The following is a 22354-nucleotide window of genomic DNA, read 5'->3' as shown; positions in this document are numbered from 1 at the left end:
TATTTGGACCATTTTTCACTATTAGGGTGGTCAGGCACTGGAATTGGTTGCCTTGGGAGGTGGTGGAGTCACCATCCCTGGAGGTGTTTAAAAGGCATCTGGATCTGGTGCTGGGTTTAGTGGGTTTGGAGGTTACCATGGTAGTGCTGGGTGGATGGTTGAGCTTGATGATCTTAAAGGTCTCTTCCAACCTTGATGATTTTATGATTCTTGCCACCCACCCATGCTCAGCTCACGTCTACTGGCTGTGGGGGGCTGCAGTGGTGCTGGTGAGCCTGTCAGGTTCCTTCAGGAGTGGAGGCAAGGAAGACATTGAGAGTTGTTTGGTTTCTCCGGTCCATACTTGGGGACAACATTGTTTTGTGCTGCCTTCTTTTACCTTAGCTTGTGGCTCCTGCCCTGGAATGGCTCCTGACAGTCTCCTAGAATGGGGAGCTGTTGCCACCAGCAGAAACGGGGAATATTCCTCATGCAGCACTGGGCAATGTCAAAACAGTGTCCTGAAAGTGCAAAACCTAAAGCACCATGGTGTTGATAAATCCCTCAGGCAGGGGCAGCAGGGTAGCATGTTCCCTGCCTTCATGCCTGCCTGTGCCTGCGGGAGCTGCCATCTCCTGCAGGGCAGTCCAGGCCGAGATGATGTGGAGCCTTGGTTCTGCCAGGGCCTGCACACTGGGTGCTGCTTTGGCACTCTGGGGAGGAGGAGGACAGAGGTAGTTGGTGTCCCATGCTGTGATACTGAGGGATTTGGCACTGTCTGGTTTGGGTTGCCAGTGGCTGAGCCCTTCTGGGTAGCCCCCAGGTCACTGTGTCCCTTCCCATGGAGAGAGCAGCTGGAGCTGTGACTCAGGTCAGCTGAGAGGGGCTGCAAGTTCCCCATGCTCCCAAATCTGCTCTGGAGGCATTGACCCACTCATGCCTGTTCAGCTGCTGACACTGTGGGAACAGGCTCCCACCACATGCTTCCTTGGCTCCCTGGGACTCAGCATTCCTCTATTTCTAGAGACATTCCTTTATTTCTCCTGGGACCATGGTATCTGCATACATGTCCTTGGATTTCTCCATTCCTCTCACTCTGGAAGTGCTCCGTGTTGTTCTCCTGGGAAAAGGGCTGCCCTCATAAGCAAGCAGTACCCCAGACTCGAGGAGATTTACAGATTTTGGTTGTTGCTGTGGTGTGTTTTACTTTGGTTTGGGTTTTATGGGCAATTCACTAGAGGAGTGGTGGAAAGGAGTAAAATGTAGAGATGGACACATCTGTCAGTTCCAGCTACAGAAACCATTTTGCACAGTTCACCTCTTTTCGCTGTCTCCTGCCAGTTGCCACACACGTCTCCCTCACAGGCCCCTAGGTTCCTGTTCATCAGAAGCCCACTTCTATTCTATCACACTTCCTGTTCTATCACAAGCCCACTTGGCTGTGATAGAGTGGCACAAGATAACTCTTGGGCAGGGAACCACAGGGAGTTTAATGAACCTGCAGTAGCTTACCAGAGTGAGCCTCTCTGACATGAAATCACTTTCCACTTGGGAGGAAGCATGTAGCTCAGAAAGGAGGACGTCAGCATGTTTCCTTTTCTTTCTTCCCCTCGAATTGCTTTCCATGCCAAGCGGGAGGCAATGCTTGGCGCAGTTTTTCCTCATAGGGAGGAGTCCTTAATTCATGCTTTGGTGCAGAAGGACCTCTAGTGTCCCTTCCCAGCTGATGCTTTGGCATCACTGCTCTTTAGCTTGGTATTTCTTATCTCGAGACTTTCCTACACAGTGTGGAAGACGATAGGATCCGCAAAGTGCCAGTAGGGCAGTGGCTGGGAGAGATAAGTCTGGGTTGCTACTCCCTGGGCAGAAGTCAATTACTGTATGCCCCAGCTTCACCTTGCTTTTCTTCCATGGTTCCTCCACTTGCTGTTTTCTTCACTCTAGAGACCTCCAGGTGCCTCTTTGTGCACCACAGGCTGTTCCATTTAAATACATTACATTGGATGCTCCTGCTCACTGAGTAATGAATTTTCCACTGAACTTCAGTGAACACCAGTGTCAATTCATGTTGTGCTTGGGACTTTTCTAGAGCACCCCACCAAAATCTCTGCTTAGTATTCAGCAGCATTAAATTCTCACAAACAGATTGAATATAATTCATCAGTGGCAGCTATTAGGAATACAATAGAAGTGATCTTATATGTTTTGATCTGTTTCATCATTCACATGGGTCTCCCTTATTTCATCACCAACATTGTCCTGCATGCATCACTCCAATAAGGCAGTGTGGGAGGTGGAACAGGCAGGGTGCTCTTTCTGGGACAGAGGAAGCTCACAGGGTCTTTGAAGGTGGGGGAGATTTAGCAGAGACTATGTGAGAATGGAAGCGGATGGCTTTTAGATGTTGATGTATTTTCAAACCGAGCGTTTCACTTGCGGTTTGACCTCCCCTAGCCAAGCCAGCTGGGTTTGTGTGGGCTCTTAGTTGGGATACAGCTGAGCGACAGAGTAGGTCTCTCGACTTTCCACAGGATGGTCACGGGCAGGTCACTCTCCGATGTGAATAATAGAGTCAAAGGGCGCATTCTCCCCATGGAAGACCCCGGCATCCCTGCACCCGCCTTCTGCTTTGCCCTCTCCTCCCACCCGGGCAGCAGCAGCTCCGCAGGCTGAGGAGAGCCAGGAACCCACCGGAGCCCAGTGGCTCACACGCCTTTTGACCGCCGGAGTCAGTTTCCCAGCTCCGGGCTCCCAGGTATCGGGAATCCCTCCCGCTCCTCCTCCCGCTGCCGCAGCCCCTGATGAGTTTCGGTTTCCATTTCCCCGGCGAGGCGTTCCCGGCGCTGCCCGGGCACTCCCGAGCTGTCGGCGGGTGAGGGATGGCGAAGGGACGGCGGCAGCGGGACCGGAGGAGCGGCACGGGAGGTACGGAGCGGCGGAAGCGGCGCGGTCGGGAGCCCCCGGAAGACCCCCGGGGATGGGTCAGTGCAGGTGGAATCGCTGAATAATCTGCTGTGCAGCCTCTCGGGGACGGGGCATGAGGGGCTTAAACGTGTCCCAGTGCGCAGCACTCGGAGCGGGGGGACTGGAAGGAGGAAGAATAGGGAATAGACAGGGATTTTCCTCTCTAGTTCCATGTCTGATGTGTGAGAAGAGTGGACAGCGAATCTCCAGAGGTGTTAGGTAAATTAGGGCAGGCTTTGCTGATGACCACATTTCACTCTTGGACGTCCTGGGTCTCAGACACTTGTGCTGGAGCAGAGCTACATGCAAGTACCTGAGACCCTGGTGCCTCTAGGTCAGGAGAGCACCTGCAGCCCCTCAGCTGTAGACAAGGAGGTACTTCCTTCTGCTGTAAAGAGGCAATGAGTGAATTTTCTGTCATTGCTTCTCCAGCACCTTGTAAAGTGCTTGACTTGAAGGCATCCTATTCCCAAGGCTGTGACAAGTCAGGTATGGCCAGATGCCTCAGGAAGTGCTTTGTCTCCATCAGACACTCACCATAGCTGTACAAGAGCAACAGACTGCTTCTGCTGATGTTTCACTGGTTGTCTTGGGAGTGGGACAGCAGCCTAAGAGATGGAGAAAGATCCTCTAGTGTAGAGTCATCCAGTATGAAACAAACCAGTGGGTAGGCAGGACACTGAAACCCTAAGGGGCCTGAGAAAATAAGTCACACACACTCCTCTCACTTTCTCCTGAGAAGCAGAAGCTCTTGCTGAAAGCAGTAGCACACTGACATCTTGGGAAGGGGGCCAAGGTGCCTGCTGCCTTAGCATGACTGTCGCGTCTGTGTGTGTGTGTCCTGCAGAGCACACACAGTCACAGAGCAATGAGATATGGTGCTCAAACCACGATGGAACACATGAGCTCATTCGCTCCCCCGATGGGAAGCTTTCTGAACACTGGGCTAAAGCTTCAGCAAACTGCCCCAAGACAAGGTAAGAAGATTGCAAAGGGTGGAGGTATGGATAGCAATGGTCAGAAAATGCAGCCTGCTTTTCCCCAGGGTAGCATCCAAGGGTTTCAGGCACGTTCCTGTTGTAGAGAGGGAACTGGAACACATACCTTCCTAGTACCCAAAATTTTATCTTCTTTTTTAACTGAGCCAGAAGTGCACAGAATTTGAGGATGATATCAAGATCTGAGCTGGTTGGGATGCAACATGAGACAGGTTTCTGTCAAACCTAGTAAGAATCAGTAGAACATACCAGAGCAATGCAGATGGCTTGCAAATTACCCATGGCTTGGGAAAACTGCAGGTGAAAGACACAAGCCTGTCTGAACCTTGCCACCTTCTGATGAAGCTGTGAGAGTAACCATGATCTACAAATGGCCCAGGAGTTTGCTGTGTGACTTTCTTGCCCAGGGCATGATAACAGAATCAGGCTGAGCGTGGTTATTTTCCAGCTTCTTGTGGAGCAAACCACAATGAAATCAGTTAGCTCTGCTACAGCAGGTCAGCATAAAAGAAGGGTGAATCAGCATACAGGTGACCTATGTTTTTCCACATATTTCCTGGTAAGAGTGGTAGAGCTTGCTGGGCAGAGGATCTTTGTCCTTTACTTTGTCTCACAGTACAGCATCTATTTATTTTGATTTTTTTCCCTCTTTTCTTAGGCTGGTGCAAGGAATGGGAAACCGAAATATTGTTCAAATAGCGTGTGGGGACCAGCATGCCATGGCACTATCCAGAGGTAGCATCTTTCAAGAACACTTTTCCTCCAAACAGGAGTCAGGCTTGCTCTGAGAAGGCCGTGTTTGTACTACTTGCAGTAGTTGGTGACACCATTATAGAGTAATGAGCAGTGGGGACACAAAGTGCACTGGCTGTCCTTCCTCCCAGCACCAAGGGATCTGCATGTCTCTCTGTCTTTCTCCAGTTCCTGAGCACTGCCCCTCCACAAAGGTGTACATTGAGAGCAGACATGGCTGCCCCACTCTGTGGTCACCAGACCTGCTCATTCTTAAGTTGCAACACCTTTCTGGTTGAGAACTTCTTGCAAGTATGACTTTAGGGTTCTTTATTCTTGCTGTGCTGAGTCACATGGCAACATGGGACTGTCCCAAAGAGGTCAGAAGAAAACAAATTTGGCAACACATGATGGTCTTGCCTTGGAGCTAGGACCCTGAAAACAAAACTGAGTTTTGCTCTGACGCTCTAAGTGCAAATACTCAAGTGAAGTAGTGAGGCTGAGCTGTTTTCTTTTGTTCTGTGTGTGAAGGGGGTGAGCTCTTCACCTGGGGCCAGAACACCCATGGACAGCTTGGAGTGGGGAGCCAAACCATGACTACTCCCATACCACAGCTGGTGGAAAGACTAAAGGGCATCCCACTTGCTCAAATTGCTGCTGGAGGAGCTCACAGCACCACCGTGTCACTCTCTGGAGCTGTGTACTCCTGGGGAAAGAACAGTTTTGGACAGCTGGGACTCGGAGACACGAAAGGTAAGGAAGGAGAGCACCAGCACGGTGTTTTGCTGGTCAGTGAGCTCACCAAATTGCTCCTCAGTATTGTTAAGCTCCTATGCAGCAGCGGTGGACAGTGAAGCCTTTCAAAGAAAGTACATCTGGATATGTTCTTTGTTTCCTGACCAGGAAATGCATGCAGGAACAGTGTATGTAGGGGTTGTTTTTCTATAGAGAACTTGCAATCATTTTGTATGGCTAATTGGATATTGTGGGCTCTTAAAACCTCTGAGGTCTTACAGGTCTATTTCCACTCCTGTCTCCTCTCCAGGAAATCTAGCATGAAAGAAATTAATTTTATATTTTTTAATCTGTTTTAATTCTCTGTAAACACAAAGTAAAAAAAGAATTTAAATCACCTCTTGTCTTCAAACTTAGAATGCTAGAGAAGAGTTGCCCTAGACAGACAGAACCTCTGGTGTGAACATGTCCACACCCTTGCGAATCAGATATTTTGAAGCCAAGTGCCATTTGGCAAGCAGATATGAAACTACTGCATTTTGTTTCAGACTAAAGTAAATGAAAATAAAGTCATATGAAAAAGAACATTATGAGAAAAATATGTTATACTGGAGGGGAAACAACCCAAACCCAAGCTGTAATTATATTAATTGCTGTAAGAGAGGGCTGAAAAGCACTTAATCCTTCTGTTTTCTAATTTTTTCTGTATATGATACCCTCCAGTACTCTTTCAATTTAGCAGCATTATCTTCTTTTCAGACAGGGACTGCCCAACATATGTTGGAGCTTTAGAGCACTGGAAGACTGTATTTATCTCATGTGGGGCAGATCATACTGCAGTTCTCTCCAAGGTGAGTCTGAAACAGAAAGATGGAAATGGAAAGGTTTTTCTCGCCTTGTGAGAAAAGACGTGCTACTAAAAGTCAGCATGGAGAAATTGGGATGGTAATGCCTGCCTCCACCTAAGCTTGAAGGCAATCCCCGAGGGACATTACCTAAGCTATTGGGGAAACTTGTCTTTTCTCATATTCCTGTCACCTGCATGCAATCTTTTGCAGGGATATGGTGAATGGCAATCCTGAGGCAAAGAGGTGCGGTTCAATTCCCAGTACTTTTTGATTTTTTTTTTATAATACATTGGGGACTTCAGAAGATGTGAATGAAATCTAATTCACTAGGGTTTACTCATACAAGTAAAATTCTTAAGCAACAGGGAGTTATTCTCAAGAGTTAAATTGCTTTTCTCAGGAGCTAAGTGATTGGGACTTTACAATGTATGGTCCAGCTTGATGCAAAGTGAACCCTCCTCATGTTTGAATCAGGGATGTTTTGAATCAAGTCCCATATAACATATGTCCTGCTGGTTCTCATTCTTGGTTGTGACCATTTGATTGTTGTTAATAATGCAGTGATCCTGTTGTTTGTTTCTTCGTTTCAAGGAGGGGCTAGTGTGCACCTTTGGAGCAGGAGGATCTGGCCAGCTGGGTCACAACTCCACCCGGAATGAACTCCTGCCTCGTGTGGTGGCTGAGCTGTGGGGAGCAAGGGTTTCACACATCGCCTGTGGCAGGTGGGAGGTGGCAATGACTTGCCTTCTAAGGTCAATGCCTTAGGGGAATCACTGAAGAGTAGTAGGGAAGGGAGTCACCAAGACGTTCAAATCCCTGAATCACAATAGGTCTGCAGTGTCATCCGCTGTTCAAGTATAAGCCACCCTCCTGCCAGAGCCCCAGTGACAGCAGAATCCTCAGTCTCTGGTGAGCAGTGGGAGAGAGCTGCAAAAACCACCGGAAGTCCTTAGGCTTTTTTAATAAACAAAATTCTCTTTGTACTGGGTTCCAAAGGCCAAAGGAGTGTCAAGAGCCTGCATCAGGAAAGTCACTGAATTCCTATCCAGACTGACAAACTTGGGTTCTTAATAAGAATTGAAGAGCAGCGATTATTACCAAGTTTCATTTTGCCCTTTTGGAACTGGGGCAGAAAAAGTCTCCTAACAACTCACCTGGGGTTGATGTTGGGCTGAGCAGCACAAAAGTTGCATGTTTGAAAACGGAGGGCTGTGAAGCAAGCATGGCATAACACTATTTTTGTGTGTGGAACTGAGGTAAATCACAAACATTAGGGGATAATACAGGAAATCTGAGTCCATATCTGAGTCTTTACTGCTGAATGCATATGCAATGAAGAGTTCTAACACTTTGGTTAAAGGGATTCTTTATCTGCATTTTCAGGACTTTTAAAGACAAGTTTCAGGTCTATACTCTGAAAATGTATTTGTGAATTTTATTCTGTTTTGCCCTAAGCGCTTTTCACTTATTTTCACTTTTTTTTTCCCTGAACAGACAATACACTCTGGTCTATGTCTCTTCCTTGGACAAATTCTATTTCTCTGGTTCTGGTGATGAAGCACAACTGGGAGATGAGAGGAAGCCAAATCAGTTGATACCACTTCCCATCAATTCACCAGTGAATACGGGAAAATCCTGCCAGAGTAATGACCACTGCAGATGTATACCATCTGTATTTGTTTCTTCCATGAAGATGTTTGCTTTCTTGATTTCATGTTTACACTGAAAGGCAAACATTATGTCTCATGCTTGCTTGGCCATCCCAACAAATACTACCAGGAATTATTCCATTTGCTGCTTGATTATTATGGGTAGTGGCCTCACAGAATCAAACTTTCAACAGATAACTACTGTCTGAAGGAGTTTTTTACTGTTCCACTTCTGTGCACTCAACTCTCTGAAGATAATGACTGTCTCTTCAAATGCTCCTACAACAATCTTTTTGTTCTTTCACAGAAAAGGGTGCATCAAAAAAAGAGAACAAAATTGCTGCAGCAGTACACCAAAGTTTTGCCTGTTGCAAGGAGGAGAACAAGGTATGTGCACATTTGATAGCTTCTGATTTTACCACTGCCCACATTACTGCTGGAAACATTTGGATTTTCCACTGTGCTTGGAGCACTTCAGTTTTATATATGCCCATTGCAGTTTTTTCTGTGCTTTACCTACAGACTCACTTGTATTGCAGTTATATATGTTCTGTGGTTAATGCATCTGGATCATGCTGGATGACCATTAATTTGTTCATACTTAGTCTGAAATCTTTTAATTATTGGATTGAAAAAAAAGAATCCCATCTGCTATAATTTTAATTTTTTCAATGTTTTCATGTATTTCACACAGAATTTGAATGGAATTGCTACTCTGGAGGATAAAGAAGTGGATGCATGGATTTCTAATTCTAGATGTCATGAGAGTATAAAAAAGTAAATCAGAAACTTGTTGTTTGGGTTTGATTGTGTTTTTTTCCCCGATACATGATTTTCTCTAAAAATTATTATTCTTTGGAAGTTATTGTAGGAACTGTTGTTCAAGAATTTAGCCAAGGCACAACCCTGTACCTTGGCACAAAGTTGACAAAGAGCTGACAAGTTAAATCAATGAAAGAATCTGCCTGCAGAGCAAGGCCTTGTGCAAAAAGCCTAATCCAGTGTCCCTAAATTGGAATGCTGTGCCAGCATTTAAAAATTAGTGGTCACTTCTTTAATAACATATTTTCAAAAGTAATATGTATATACCACTGTGGCATGCCTTACACTTATAGTCTTCCTCAGTTTTTATATGGTTATTTTCTTTGGGAAAGTCTGGCTCCAGCTGCTGATCTTGAGCATTTCCCTGACCACTTTTAGAATGGTTTGGATCATGTGAATAGTGGTGGTTGTGGGGGTTGAAAGAGAGGGTTCTTTCCAGATCTCAGTAGGAAGAGCCTGATAGCAAATTGCTTGATAAATAGCTGCTTTAATAAGAAGAGAACCAGGAACACTGGGAGTGAGTACGTCTGATATTCCCTCAGGTTCTGGGAACCCAGCTTTTGTGCAGCAATAAATTGATAGCCTGATGGATTTTCCCTCCACGTGCTAGAAAGATCCTGTCTGTGGAAGGAGTGCTCCTCCCTTCCCATGTTCCAGTGCCTTTTATTTTGCATAACAAACAAAAGCAGTTAATGTTCTGACCTGTCAGGAGAAGAATCTCCATGATAACACTCACCAGAATGGAGCACTGGCTGGCATGGGGTGCTTGAGCAGGCTCCCTTTCAAGGCCCAGAGAGCAGAGGTGGTTTGCCAGAGATCAGGAACTCCTTGAATACAATGTCTTCTGCAACACTGACAGAGAAGTGGCGCTAAGAAAAATGTTGTGTGGTCAGATGCAGACACCATTGTACATGTTTTTTGTTCTTTCAGAGTTAAAAACCTGAAGTTGAAAGGACATTTTTTTTTTTTACTATCAGAAATATCAGACGGATCTTCTCATCTGAGGCTTGCATCAATGGAAGCTTCCTGGACAAAAGGTAGGATGCACTGACTTAGACATAACAGAATATATTGACTGCATGTAAACCGACCAGGAAGTGTTATTTTAGGTCACGTATTGATTCATTTAATCTGAACTTGCAAGAAGCAAGTCTTTATTTTGCAATGCTCAAGCAAATATTAGGATTTTTATAGCCCTGGTTCTACTGAAACATGCTAGAGAAGCTCACATTTCAGAAGATTATCCTTTAGTGATATTTGGCAGATGATGATAATCCCTCCAGGCAATATTACAGCTCTCAAAGGATCCTTAATAGCTTCTTCTGGTACTGAAGTAGAAGTCATTTTAGGGTGCAATACAGGAGTCTACCATTAATAGTTCACAGCCACACAAGGCAGAAAGGACAGGCTATTAATCAGGTCACAAAACAGTGGCTTGTGTCTTATCTTCTTAGAACACATGAAATTATACCCACGGGAGCTGGCGCTCAACTTTCCAGTATTATCTGATATTACAGTACTTCATTATTCAGTAGACAAATTCTTAAATGTTCTTTTTTTTTTTTTTTTTTTATGTTGTGATAGAGACAAACATTTCAAAACTTCCAAAGAAGTCTCAGGAGTAGACATGTCAGAAGTGAAACATTTTTATGAGAAGATCAGTAAAAACCGAACAGTCTATCAGGAGGTATGGATTTGATATAAGGATCCTCTCACTACGCAAGATACTGAGGAGCTTTGGATTTGTGCATGAAACTTACAAATCTCATGGCTAATTGCATTTTAACTGTTGTCTTTTTTTTTTTTTCTCTCTAAAGGTGCAAAAGGAGATTAGGAACTTACTGCCATCTTTGTCTTCCTCTCCCATCTCACCTGAAAATTTCCGAGTCTACTTGATCTTGCCTTTCCTTCTGCAGGCAGAGGATGGAGACTCTTTCCTTTCTCTGATTCTTCTGGCTCAAACCATCCTGAAGCTCCAGCCAGAGGGCCTGCAAACTCTTGGTAGGGTTTAGTGATGGTAGAACTGAATAATTTAAATGTTTGGTCATTTTCTGCTGCAGAACAAGTGTCATTATCACTAATGTAATGTGTTCCAAAGCTTGAAATAATTGCGTTTGATAGGCATAGAAACATGGGGACTATACAGCAAGCCACAAGAATATAAAAAATTATGTCTGAGGTTTAATATTTTTGTAGTGCAAAACTTTTTTTGTTTAATTCATTTGATAAAAAGAGCAGCTTCATCCACAAATTGCAGTGATTTGTACATTACCTGTGACCTCACTAGCTGTTTTCTTTACAGAATGCCTATGGTCAAATCTAGAAACATTCTTTTTCAAGAAGCTGGTTATTCTGTATCAGAGGGTTTCCCAGCAAATTCTGTTTCAATTTGTCAGGAGGCCAGGCTGCCTCTTCAACCTGGACCCAGCTGAAACTCAGCCTCTGCAAATACTGCAGATGCTTTACCAGGTGAGAAAGTGCTTGGATCCCAGTTAGACAGGGTGTCTCAATGTAGCTCAAAGAGCATTTTAATACTTCTCACTTGTTGAATTATCTGGGTTTGACACTGCTTCAGGAATCTCTTTGGCTCTACACCAGCACAGTTTTGAAGGAGTCCTACTTGAGTTGTGCCAAACTGACTCTCTGTAGAAATGAAGCACTAAAGCATGTTATAGGCCCTGGCAGGGGGAAGAATGCTTCCAGTGGTGTCTAGAGTGCATCCACTGATGCCTACACAGCTATGGATGTAATGTCTTCTATGTAACATGCTCATTCCCCTTTCTGCTGCTGAGATCCCTCACCCCAGTAACTGCTCAGAGCACTAAAATGCAACCTATCTACTTGGCACATTGTGGCTGCCACACTAATGCCGTGTGATTCTTTAAGAGCCAGTTAACCTGACAAATTCTCTGGGACAACAGCATTAGAACCTCTTTGGCTGCACACGAACAAGGGAAACACAGGAAGCAGTAACTGTGTTCTTCTGTACAATCATACTTTCTCCTGTGGAGATGTTCAAAGTTTATGGAAGTCAAGAGTTCAAGCACACAGTATAAATCAGAGAGACTTGCTAAATTTTGTTCAGACTTGAATTTGGCTGAGTATGCGTAGTTGGGCCTTAAAGTTTAGATTCTCAAATCTGTATTTATGCAGATAAATAAACTCAAAAATGCAGCAGGCCTGCTCCTCTGTAAGTGATTACATGATTTTGGAGCTTTAAATGTTCACTGTTCACTGTCCCCCTGCAAGTATCTTTTCCAGGCAACAAGTAGGAACATGAATAGGGAACTGCAGAAACATGAAAAACTCTCCAAGAGAAATATACTTTTTTCTGATGGAGTCCTGTTAAGGGACCTTAATTGCAAATGAAAATTGCTTTCCTGCTAGTTTATACATGGCTTTCTAAGACTTCTCACTTTGGAGCACTGTGCTGCTTGTAGCACTTTTATTGCTTAACTTCTGTGTAGGGTCTCACAGCCCTTTCTGAAGGAAGCCCAGTCAGTCCTGTCATGCCATACAGACACAGCTCCCTAGTTCTGCTGCTGATATATTGCATGTTTCAATGCAGGTGAACTCCAGAACTGGCTTCAGAGTACATGAGAGCATCTTCCATGTACCTGGAGTAGGAGAGGTTATCAACTTATGTTCGTGGTCCAATATAGTAGTAAGTATAAATCTTACCAGCAGTGCAAAACACTCCTTTTTCTTTTGTTTAAATAGTTTGTATATATACAGCTCTAGAGACTAATCCAGCACATTTCAAAGACATTTCATTTTCCCTAGTTCCCCAATGCTCTAAATTATGCAAGTCCTTTACCACCCCAGTGTTCCAGCAGCTACAATAGAGCCTTTGCTTGAGATGATCCTTGGTTCTGAGAGTTGGAGCTGACCTCCAGCATCTTAAGCAGCTCTATTTGCTTTGAACTCATAATCACTGTGAAATAGCACCACAAGGAATGGTTGTTATACTTTGTGTTGCTCTGGATTTTATTATGTTTATTGAAGAGAAATATTTTGAGGTGTCTTTGAACTTCTGTTTAGAAGCTCTATTGAGCATTTCAATGTACTTACATCTTAAAGTTGTGGTAATAAAAATTATCTGTGGCATTTCTTGATGCAGAGTGAAAACTAGCTACCAAATGCAGTCAGTGTCAGAGGAAGCAGTATGAAATGGAAATGTGCATAGTATGGGGTTCCTTTGGCAAAAAGAAGTAAGCTTTCTGGCAATTTGGCTGGAATTTGTAGGGCAACTGCCTAATTCCTTCATAAGCTTTTATTTGCTAATGTACCTATTTTGTACTAATTAACCAGAGTGGAGGATGAGGTTTGAGAAACTGCATAGAATCAAAAGCCAATTAGGAAGTTGGCTTCATTACCTGAAGTTGCTGCCTTATCACACTGGAGGTGTAATACTTTAAATTAGAGGATTTTTAGACCAGTATCTATTTTTGGTATTACATATAATAAACGCAGCAGTTTTTAAAAACAGTATACCATAACCTGAGTATCCAAGACATTTTTGTTTAGCTGAATTATGGAAGATGCTGTTAAAATCACTCTATTTTATTCTTGAGGCATTACCGTAAACAAGTGTCTGTCTGCACAGAGAGGTTAGATGACTCTCCCTGCTTCTCACTCACAGGAGTGTGTAGAAGCTGTTTTTAGGACATGAGCCTCCGTTAGTGCAGAGCTCATGCACACAAGGGCTCATTTCAGAGACATGACAGTTTGCCGGGGTACAGACTTGACAGTTCAGTCTGCACATATGTTCCTGAACTCTGGCTTCAAAAGACAAAATCAGCATGTCTTTTTCTTTCTTCCTTGTCCTTTCAGACAGTCCTATGGAAGCTGAGCAAGTACCCATGCATCTTTGACAGGGAAAACAAGATCCGTGTTCATAGTACAGAATGCAGTTCTCTGTCCAGGACCTGTATTGTAAGTGCAGCCAATTTTGTTATCAATTAGAAGAGATAAACACACTGCTAAGAGACTATTACTTCAATCCTCAGTTACCCTTTATATGGATCCCTCAGATATGGAATTTTTGTGTCAGAAGACAATGTCTTCTGCAAGACATATGGAAAAATTTAAAATCCGCCTCAAACCAAGATTTCAGGAAGACATTAAAGGTAAGATACTAAACTGTATTACTTGTTAGCTCTAAGTATCCTGCTGCTGTATTCCTTGATTTTCAGTGTTACTGAATATTGGCAGAAGGGTTTAAGTATCCTCTGAGCATACAACAAAAGAACTGCTCATCAAATTATTACAAAACATGATCCATAGGTCTATAGTAAATCTGGAGGGCAGTATTTACATCCTTACTCCAGGCAGCTTTGTTGGCATAAGTTAAATGCAAGTGGCAGTGCTATTTACTGGCACGTTGCTTTGGGGAAATGGAATAGAATTGCTCAGTTGTCAAAGTCCAGTGCTGTTGCTGCTAGACTAACTTTTGAGACTTTATACTAGTATTTTAAAACCCCAGTGTCTGGGGAACAAGCCTGAAGGGTCAGCAAGCAACACAGACACGACACTTCTCTCATGGAGAAGCTGTCTGAAGGGAAAGGAAGGATATTACAGGCCAGGGAGATGGGCATCTGATTACAATGCTGCTGTCTCCACGTGCCTTTAATCTGTGGCTTCCACACTGATCCGAAGGTAGTGGTAATTGCATTTCCCACAGGAATCGTGATGCTGGCCCTACCCTGCAAAAGCCATTAGCTGGCTGACGTGGGAACAGGACACCTGCCCAGAGCAGAGTTCAGCTCAGGGACCACGTGCCCCACCTGTCACTAACTCAAAGTCTGGCACCACGCCTATGCCACAGGAATCATGGACCCTGGTGCCCTATTACCCAGTTCTGGTGCTTTCCAAGTGAGCTTTCTTGCCAACCGGAGCTGTCAAAGCCTTTCTTTCCCATTTAATCAGAAGATTCACAATGGCACCTGGAGCTACCTCTCCTTTTTGCTTCCTCACTACACCAGCTGAGAGAGGCATTTATTTACAGAGGCAGTGAGGATGTGCTCTGTACTGTCCTCTAGATTTTGAGTCTCCATCGACGGTAGAAGCTCTGACAAACACCTGCCCTCAGATCAAGTCAGCCTTTGGGCGCACCTCTTGTGAGCACTGCCTTTCACACTGTGCATCACAATATTATTTACCCAGCAGCAGCCTGAAAGATAGAACTGCACTGTTAGTGTCTCACAGCATTTACAGCCTAGTGCAGCATTCACAGCTTGGTACTTCATGTCTGGATTTTTACACAGGTAAAGGACGCGAATGTGCTTTGTGTTGCAGATACAAACTACCCAAAAGCAAAACATAAAAAAGAAACCTTCATTGTAGCATTGGCCTGTCCCCTTCATAGCTGTGTCCTGTTACAAAGTTTTTCAGACAATACTGAGAACTTGGCATGTGGCACTCTCATCCTGGCCCTAGAAAGAAAAGATCTGCACATACAGACAGGGGATCATGCAAGAAAGAAATGTCTTCATTTGACTCATCTCAAGTTTTGTTATTAAACACCAGCCTGATTTATTTTAAATTTTGCTCTTCTGACAAACATATTTCCATACTCACATATGGTTAAAAAAACCCAAAGCTCTTAAAGAGAGATTCATATAATTTCATGTTTTAATTTTCATTTATTCACTCAGGATACAGTTTTTTCCTCATGAAAACTATGGTTTTAATTAGTGCCACTACAAATGCACAGCACTCTTAAGGGATAAAACAGGGAATTAGTGCTTCTTATTACTCCTACTCTTCATCTGCATAGTTAACAATGGGCTGCTGCTTCATACAGTTCCAGATCCTACCATGAAAATGATGCCAGTCAATAGTCCCTCAAAGGAAGGGCAGTACTTGATGAGATTAAACAAATTACGTTGATTTAGAGAAGCCCAGGGGTTAGCAAAAGCATCACGCTAGTTGTGCCTAAAAAGCTTAATCCCCATCCAGGTCCACAGGTGAAAGAACACATAAACTGGCACTGTAACAGGAAGGAGAAGGCTGTAGAAGCACAGACTGGTCGTGCTGGTGCAGCCCTGAGGGAAGGTTTCGTCTACGCTGGCCGAGTAGAACAGGCCTGCCAGGGACAGGAGGGGAACGAGCACAGTCAGCGTGGGCAGGGAGGGCAGCAGCCCTGCTCCGGCCATCGGGCCCCGATACCGCCGTGCCCGGCGGCTCCTCAGGGCTGCTCCGAGCCCTCGGCCGGCGGCTTCTTGTGCGTCATCCTGGCAGCCTCCGGAACCATGTTCGGGATGCCGTCGATGATGGGGTACGCGATGCCCAGCTCCTCGTTAATGAGCTCGTTCGTAGCTTCTTCGTACCTGGCCAGCCAAGTCGGGGAGGGGGGAGAAGCAGCCAAGCAAAAACATGAGGAGCAGTGACTAACCTGGGTTCGCCCAGGTCTCGGGCGCAGCTCCCCCGCCCCGTCCTCACCTCAGCGGCCGCTTGGAGAGCGGGCACACCAGGAAGCGCAGCAGCGATGGGTCCGGCGGCTGCGGCCGCGCTGATCCCGATCCCGATCCCGATCCCGATCCCGATCCCTGCTCCCGCTGCTGCTGCCGGTGGCAGCGCCGGCCGTGCGCGAGGCCGCCCGGGGCCGCCCGCCGCAGCAGCAGGGCCGGGCCGCGCAGCATGGCCGCCGCTTCCGCCGCCCACAGCCCGCCCCGCCGCGGGGGCCTCGCGGCTCGGGGCGTGTCTCAGAGTAGATCCAGGTTATCTTAAATAAGATGGTTTTCGGTGTAAGATCTTTGTGCACTTTCAAGCTTAATCAGGGAGAAAGGATACCTAGTCAGTGGAACAGGCAGCAGCCAGCATTCCTTAGCCGAGGACATCCGGGAACTGAAAAGCCTTAAGGCTGCAGTAAATCAAGATGTATGTCTGTATATACATTGCTAACTTGGGAAAATAGTCAAGGTCCACGTATCCTGTAACTCAGCTGTGTTCATTATAATGCTGCAAATCACGCCCCCCGGGGCAAAGAGACCCCTGCCCGGGTGAAGACCCTAACCGTGAGGGTGTGTGGAAGTTAGCTGGGGTTATGTAACTTGTTTGGAAATGACTAACCAAGCATAACAGACTTGGACAGTTACTGACTCTGAATTTATGTGTATAAATAATGCCTCAGAAAGTCTGCTGGGGTGTGCTTGATTTGTGGAGTACCGTCGTGTACCCAGGTTGACACAACCGTGAAATAAATAATTAATCAGCCTCCCTCTCTCGGGTGTGTAATTATTGGCTTGTTGCACACCAGGTGAGGAATCTGATATTGTGGGCAGCACGGCTGTCTCTATCTACGGGTGTCTCGGGCCTTGCAGGTGTCTTTTGTGGGTGAGGTGGGGGTGGATGAAGGTGCGCTGTCCCAGGAGCTCTTCAGCATTGCAGCCAGGACCCTCTGCCAGCCTGGCACCAGCGCCTTCTGCCGCTTCAAGTCCGGCCTCGTGTGGTTCCCCACACAGGTAAGGCAGACCTGCAGGGGTGGATGGGGGCCCCATCCGTAGGAAAAGTCAGTCATGGCTTTCTGGTGTGCTTGTTCCTAATCAGGCCTCGAGCTGTGAGGATGAGGACACCTTCCTCTTGATCGGGACACTGTGTGGAATGGCCCTGTTTAACCAGCGCATGGTGCCCTTCCCCTTCCCCAGGGCTCTCTACAAAAAGCTACTGGACCTGGCCCCCACCCTGGAGGACCTGAAGGATCTGCTGCCAACCACGGGCCGGTATGAGCCAGGCATGGCCCAAACTTTGGCTGGGTCCCTTGCCTTGACCATGCACAGGGAGATCTCAGAGGCTGAATTCAGAGCACTCATGGCATCTACATTTGCCATTGTAAATTTGCTGCTAGAAGCCATAGATTTTTAAGGAGGTCCTTGTCCAGGGCATGGATGTTGCTCTCAGAGGGTGGCATTGCCAAAACAAAAAGCCAAGCCTCATGGCTTAGAAGATGTCAGATCTCTGCTCCACAAGAGTTCAAGTCCACACTATGAATATAATAATTCAAAACACTTTGGGCTGTAGTTTGGACTCGAAAGAACTAATGACCCAATTATTAATGTTCTGGGTTTTTTTCTGATTTGCCTTTTTCTGATATTCACAATATTGCCTTGCTCAAGTACAGTATTACAAAATGCTGTAGTTTTGCCAATTATGAGAACCCTTGTGCAGAGTTTCCATGCACTGGGAGAGGAGATATCAGGCAGACGTAGAGGGAGAAGTGCTGCTGCCACCAACATAATGTTTCTAGGCCCCTGAAGCCAAATCTTCCAGGCAAATGACATAAACAACCAAGAAGATGAGAACCCCATCCCTTGAGCCAGTGACTGTGTTGAGGTGGTAAATTCCTGAGGTGCTAAATTTACTGAGGTTCCTCAGTGAATTGGAACACAAGGTTGCCTGCAATACTTGGTGAGGTGCTGCACCCCAAAACAATTCTCCCAGATCATACCACTGTTCCATACTTAACTCTTCACTAGATAAAATCTGGAAGTGAGGCTCTGGTCCCAAGCCCAGTTGGCACTGAACTTTGTGTGAAGTTGTCCACACAGGGCATGACGATGGACTTGCCTGGAAACCTTTTTTACTGGAGGCATTTGTGCTCAGCTTATGTCAGCAGCATGATGAAATTTCAGGATCAAATACCATGGTTCTGAGTGTAGATGTTGTGTACATGTATGCATTTAAATACTGCTCGTCAAAGGATGTTCTTTAGCAGAATTTGAAAGTGCACTGAAGGGTCACGTTTCTTCTCTCTTTAATCCCTTTTGTGTTTGGACAGGAGTCTTTGGAAAATTTTGAATGAAGAAAATGATAACTTGGACTTGGTCTTCACGGTAAGGCATCCCACGTAGCTACTTGGGCAAGACAGTGTCCCAGTGCAAATGACACAACTTGTCTGTAAACTCAGACTAGTGCGATGAGTGCCATGTCAGGCTCTTCAGGAAGAATGAGAGAAGTAGCACATATATATCTGTCATATATAAATATAACAGCCAATGTTCTAATTTATTTGCATAGGCAACAAAAGGAGAAGATTCCATGGATGTTGTTGAACTTAAAGAAAATGGTGCCAACATTCCTGTCACTAAGGACAACAGGTCAGTTTTATTTTTCTGTTTCTTAATCCTGTTGTTGTGTTACAAGTGTATGAAATAACGCGTCTGTACCCAGCCCCATATGCTGTTAGAAAATATTGACTTCTGTATTGTGCCATTGGTCTTGGTCCAATAGAACTTTTCAGTTCCTGCTGCACTTGCTGCACACGTGCCAAACACTGGCAGTTTGTGCAAGCAGTGAATGACATGGGGATCCTTGGACATCCTGATATCTGCATACACAGATACCTGCCATTAACAGAAAAATTCCTAACAAATGTAAAAAAACCCTTGAACATTATTTTCAGGCAAATACAGATGATTTGTCTGGGAAACCCAGCTATAGGTACGCCTCTGTAAGGGGTTTTTTGGAGCAAAATGTTTCCTGCTTAATTACGTGTCTTGTACATAAAGGAGAAGGAGCAATCTATCAATAAGGCTTTGTGTCAATATTAATCTCAGCACAGAGGACAGAGAGCAATTTTGTGTCCTGAATTATGCAGATGACTTGTGGACCCATAGGGATCCAGGAAAGGGCTATTTAAGAAGCTTGAAGTACATTGTACTTGTACAGTCAACAGCATTTGCATTGAGTTGATTTTACAAGTACAATGTCACTACACAAATCCCCATCCAAAGTAGAGAGAAGAGTGAAACTGTTGATTAGCAGCTGTGCAAATACTTGATTCCATTTCAGGGAAATTCTTGGGCATTCAATGGGAGTTAGGTCTGCTAGGTTCCATCTTTTATAGTAATCAGGTGTCTGATAGGGTTTCATTGGAGCGTTCACATGAAGTACAAAGAGTTACCAATATGAATCCATTCCGGCCAGCATTCTCTTTTATTTGTGAAGATGCTCCCTGCTTAATCAGTGAATAAGTAATTGCCACTGACAACTGGTCTCAGTTAGGACTGAGTCTGTACAACACATATGGAATAAAGGAATAAATTATAAACTTCTCTATAATTCTCCTTTTAGAAAAACACCACCAATGCTCATTTGGTATCTGTTGCAGGAGAGAATATGTTGATTTGTATGTGAATTACATGTTCAATGAATCAGTACAGAAGCCATTTGAGGACTTTATGCAAGGGTTCTTAAGAGGCTGCCCAGCTAGAAACTGGAAGATGTTTTTCCCTGAAGAGCTGCAGGTGCTTCTGGAGGGATACAAAACATTTGACTGGCATCTGCTGGAAAAGGTATTGTATACAAGCAACAGTGTCCTTCTGCTCTATCTGCTAAGCATAAACTACTTCTAACCTGTTCTTTCACTGAGTGCATAGCAGATGGACAGAAGCTCAAAGAACTTTCCCTTTTTTGATTTGTGTTGATGTTCTGTTTCTAATCTACATCAGCTACAAAAATAAAAGGGGCTAAGTATCAAGCCATAACTCAGGAATTGTCATATGAATCTTTGAAAAAGAAATGAACAAACAGATTCCAGAGGTTAAGGGGATTTGAATATCTATGAACAGGATTATAAAATTTATCAGATAAAATGTTGCTTTAAATATAAATGGAAATATTGAGGATTAACTGGCCTGTTTTATTTTTGTCTCTTTGACAGAATGTGATATACAGTCAGTATAAGAAGTTCGATCAAACCATCAGGAATTTTTGGGCTGTGTTTCACAATCTATCAGACGAAAAAAAGAAAATGTTTCTTGGTAATATATCAGGCATTTGAAACTTTGCATAGCCCTTTTCTTTCCCCCACAACACACATTCTAGTCGATTGCACATAAAAACTACTATAGTATAGTTCCAAACTGGAGCCTTTCAACGTGTTTGCCCCTGCTGCTGCCCCATTTTCTAGGGAAAGCCACAAAAAAGTAACAAGCAGCAAGGAGTTGCACAGGGACAGCTCTGACCCTCCTCACATCCCCTGAGGTTTGCCTGAGTGTATCAGACCACCCTGAAGCTTGCAGTTACTTTATCCCTTATTTTGTGGTTGTGTTGTTGGTCAGAGGCCACGGTTTGTGTGAGCACACTGTGTTGATGTAAGCAGTTTACCTTTCTCAAAGGGTTGCAAGAAGCTAGGTCATAATTTTTAAAGGTAGAAGGTCAGACCTAGCCTGCATGTCTCATCCACAAAGTCTATATTATAAAGTAGAAGAAGGCTTGTAATTGCTGTGAATTGGTAAGAGACTTTAATCTGTATTCAGGTGCAAATTCAACAAACCATAATACTTAGCTTAGGAAGTACACTTACACTAAATTCCGTTCATGATTTTCGTGATTTTCATTAACAGTAATTATTCTAATGATTTTCAGCTAACATTATTTTATTTTGTTTTTTTAATTTGCTAACTTGTTCTTGTTTTTCTTTTTTTCATTCCTTCAGCTTTTTTGTCAGGATCTGATCGAATCACTGGATATGGACTGGAATGTTTTAGATTTTTGATTGCAGATCCTCAACTAGAAAATCCAGATGAGTCCTATCCCTATCCCAGTACTTGCTCCCTCATTTTGTTCCTCCCCAGATACAGCAGTAAAAAAATACTCGAAGAGAAGTTGCTTTTTGCCATAGAGCATAATGAAGGTTTTGGCCGTGCCTAACTCTAGGATAGAAGCACTTAAAGCAAAAATAAGAAAATGAGTCTTTGTTCACTTTTCATATTTTCTCTTAATAACTCTTAATTTCCTGATTTCTACCCTGCCTCATTTTTACTGCACTTTATAAACACCTGAGGGTATATATTTGCTGAGATTTTGTATTGCTTATAAAATTGAGCTTTGACCAGATACCTCATAGTTAGATTGTGAAGTTAGGAGAGAAGAATCCTGTTTGGCGCACTTCAGAGAAGCAAGCTGATAAGCCAGCATATTTACATATATGTGCAGGCAGGGTCTGCACTGTTCTGGTTGTGTCAGGACAGTGAGCTCCCAGCAGCAGGGATTCTGTGATTTGTACATTCATGCATTAGCAAGCAAACAACCAGGGTGTGCTAAGCTGTCACCCTTGCAAGGTAAAGCTCGGGTAAGGTTTTCATCTGTGTTACTTAAGGGTTCTCTTGGGGAGCAACACATTTAATGAGACTGTGAATTGAAGGAGCTGTCTGTGGTCACCTGGATATGGTCTGTGATTTATCTGAGAGAAATTCTTAGCAGAATTTGATCATTCCTAGACTTTTCCAAAGCTGTATTAATGAATTATAATAATACATTTTTTTGTTATTTAGTGTGATAATTGTGATATTTGTCACGTTTCTTTATTTCTTCTAAGGAGATGTTTCACAGTTAAATCATAAAATTGTAGGCTTGCAGAACAGCACTGCCTACAGAACCCTGTGGACATGAGGCTGGCAGGGCTTCTGGAATCTCATTGTCAAAACAGTGCAGAGCACTGGCAGGATATTAACAATGTCAGGCAGGGTTTTCTGCATATTTTGCTGTGTGGAGAGAGGGAGAGAAACAACAGTCATTATTTTTCAGCAGTCTTCTCTTTGATGCGTTAAGTGTGTCAGGGGACATCCATATGTATTGAAGAGTTCCACTGTCTTAAATAAAATGGTGATGGATTAAATTTTCA

At 44.3% G+C, this 22354-nt stretch overlaps 3 protein-coding genes across 7 annotated transcripts in view; 1 reads left to right on the top strand and 2 right to left on the bottom strand.

Annotated features, from left to right (window-relative positions):
• The window catches only part of LOC134563551 (probable E3 ubiquitin-protein ligase HERC3), a 24036-nt gene extending 1682 nt beyond the window's left edge, over window positions 1-22354 (top strand). Inside the window, exons 1-23 of one of the 5 annotated variants that reach the window (XM_063421556.1) lie at window positions 2730-2904; window positions 3791-3920; window positions 4600-4676; window positions 5205-5426; window positions 6168-6259; window positions 6848-6978; window positions 7751-7899; window positions 8213-8292; window positions 8600-8682; window positions 9705-9764; window positions 10312-10414; window positions 10545-10728; window positions 11030-11196; window positions 12296-12391; window positions 13561-13662; window positions 13761-13856; window positions 17052-17192; window positions 17278-17450; window positions 18506-18560; window positions 18745-18824; window positions 19838-20021; window positions 20390-20489; window positions 21167-22354. In XM_063421556.1, coding sequence (XP_063277626.1) covers window positions 2859-2904; window positions 3791-3920; window positions 4600-4676; window positions 5205-5426; window positions 6168-6259; window positions 6848-6978; window positions 7751-7899; window positions 8213-8292; window positions 8600-8682; window positions 9705-9764; window positions 10312-10414; window positions 10545-10728; window positions 11030-11196; window positions 12296-12391; window positions 13561-13662; window positions 13761-13856; window positions 17052-17192; window positions 17278-17450; window positions 18506-18560; window positions 18745-18824; window positions 19838-20021; window positions 20390-20489; window positions 21167-21381 — 2766 coding nt within the window. In that variant the 5' untranslated portion in view covers window positions 2730-2858 and the 3' untranslated portion in view covers window positions 21382-22354. Of the gene's footprint in view, window positions 1-2729; window positions 2905-3790; window positions 3921-4599; window positions 4677-5204; window positions 5427-6167; window positions 6260-6847; window positions 6979-7750; window positions 7900-8212; window positions 8293-8599; window positions 8683-9704; window positions 9765-10311; window positions 10415-10544; window positions 10729-11029; window positions 11197-12295; window positions 12392-13560; window positions 13663-13736; window positions 13857-17051; window positions 17193-17277; window positions 17451-18505; window positions 18561-18744; window positions 18825-19837; window positions 20022-20389; window positions 20490-21166 lie in introns of those variants that run through there. The other 4 variants (XM_063421555.1, XM_063421558.1, XM_063421559.1 and 1 more) reach the window with 4 other exon arrangements.
• Window positions 15237-15884, bottom strand: PIGY (phosphatidylinositol glycan anchor biosynthesis class Y). Its single transcript, XM_063421564.1, has one exon. The coding sequence runs from the start codon at window positions 15882-15884 to the stop codon at window positions 15654-15656; it is 231 nt and encodes a 76-aa protein (XP_063277634.1). The 3' UTR covers window positions 15237-15653.
• Window positions 15917-16385, bottom strand: PYURF (PIGY upstream open reading frame). Its single transcript, XM_063421563.1, has 2 exons — window positions 16171-16385; window positions 15917-16058 (listed from the first exon to the last, which is right to left on the bottom strand). The coding sequence occupies exons 1-2, from the start codon at window positions 16368-16370 to the stop codon at window positions 15917-15919; spliced, it is 342 nt and encodes a 113-aa protein (XP_063277633.1). The 5' UTR covers window positions 16371-16385.

This window comes from Prinia subflava, chromosome Z (assembly GCF_021018805.1).
Source record: "Prinia subflava isolate CZ2003 ecotype Zambia chromosome Z, Cam_Psub_1.2, whole genome shotgun sequence".
Classification (NCBI taxonomy): Eukaryota; Metazoa; Chordata; class Aves; order Passeriformes; family Cisticolidae; genus Prinia; species Prinia subflava.
Note: the sequence above shows the minus strand (reverse complement) of the source record. Positions and strands in the feature narration are given on the sequence as shown.

Bases quoted from the DNA above. Each gene is read 5' to 3' on its own strand.
- PIGY (XM_063421564.1), bottom strand. From the start codon at position 15,884: ATGGCCGGAGCAGGGCTGCTGCCCTCCCTGCCCACGCTGACTGTGCTC.
- PYURF (XM_063421563.1), bottom strand. From the start codon at position 16,370: ATGCTGCGCGGCCCGGCCCTGCTGCTGCGGCGGGCGGCCCCGGGCGGC. The intron at 16,059-16,170 runs GTGAGGACGGGG...TTGGCTGGCCAG, and splicing joins CTCTCCAAGCGGCCGCTGAG to GTACGAAGAAGCTACGAACG.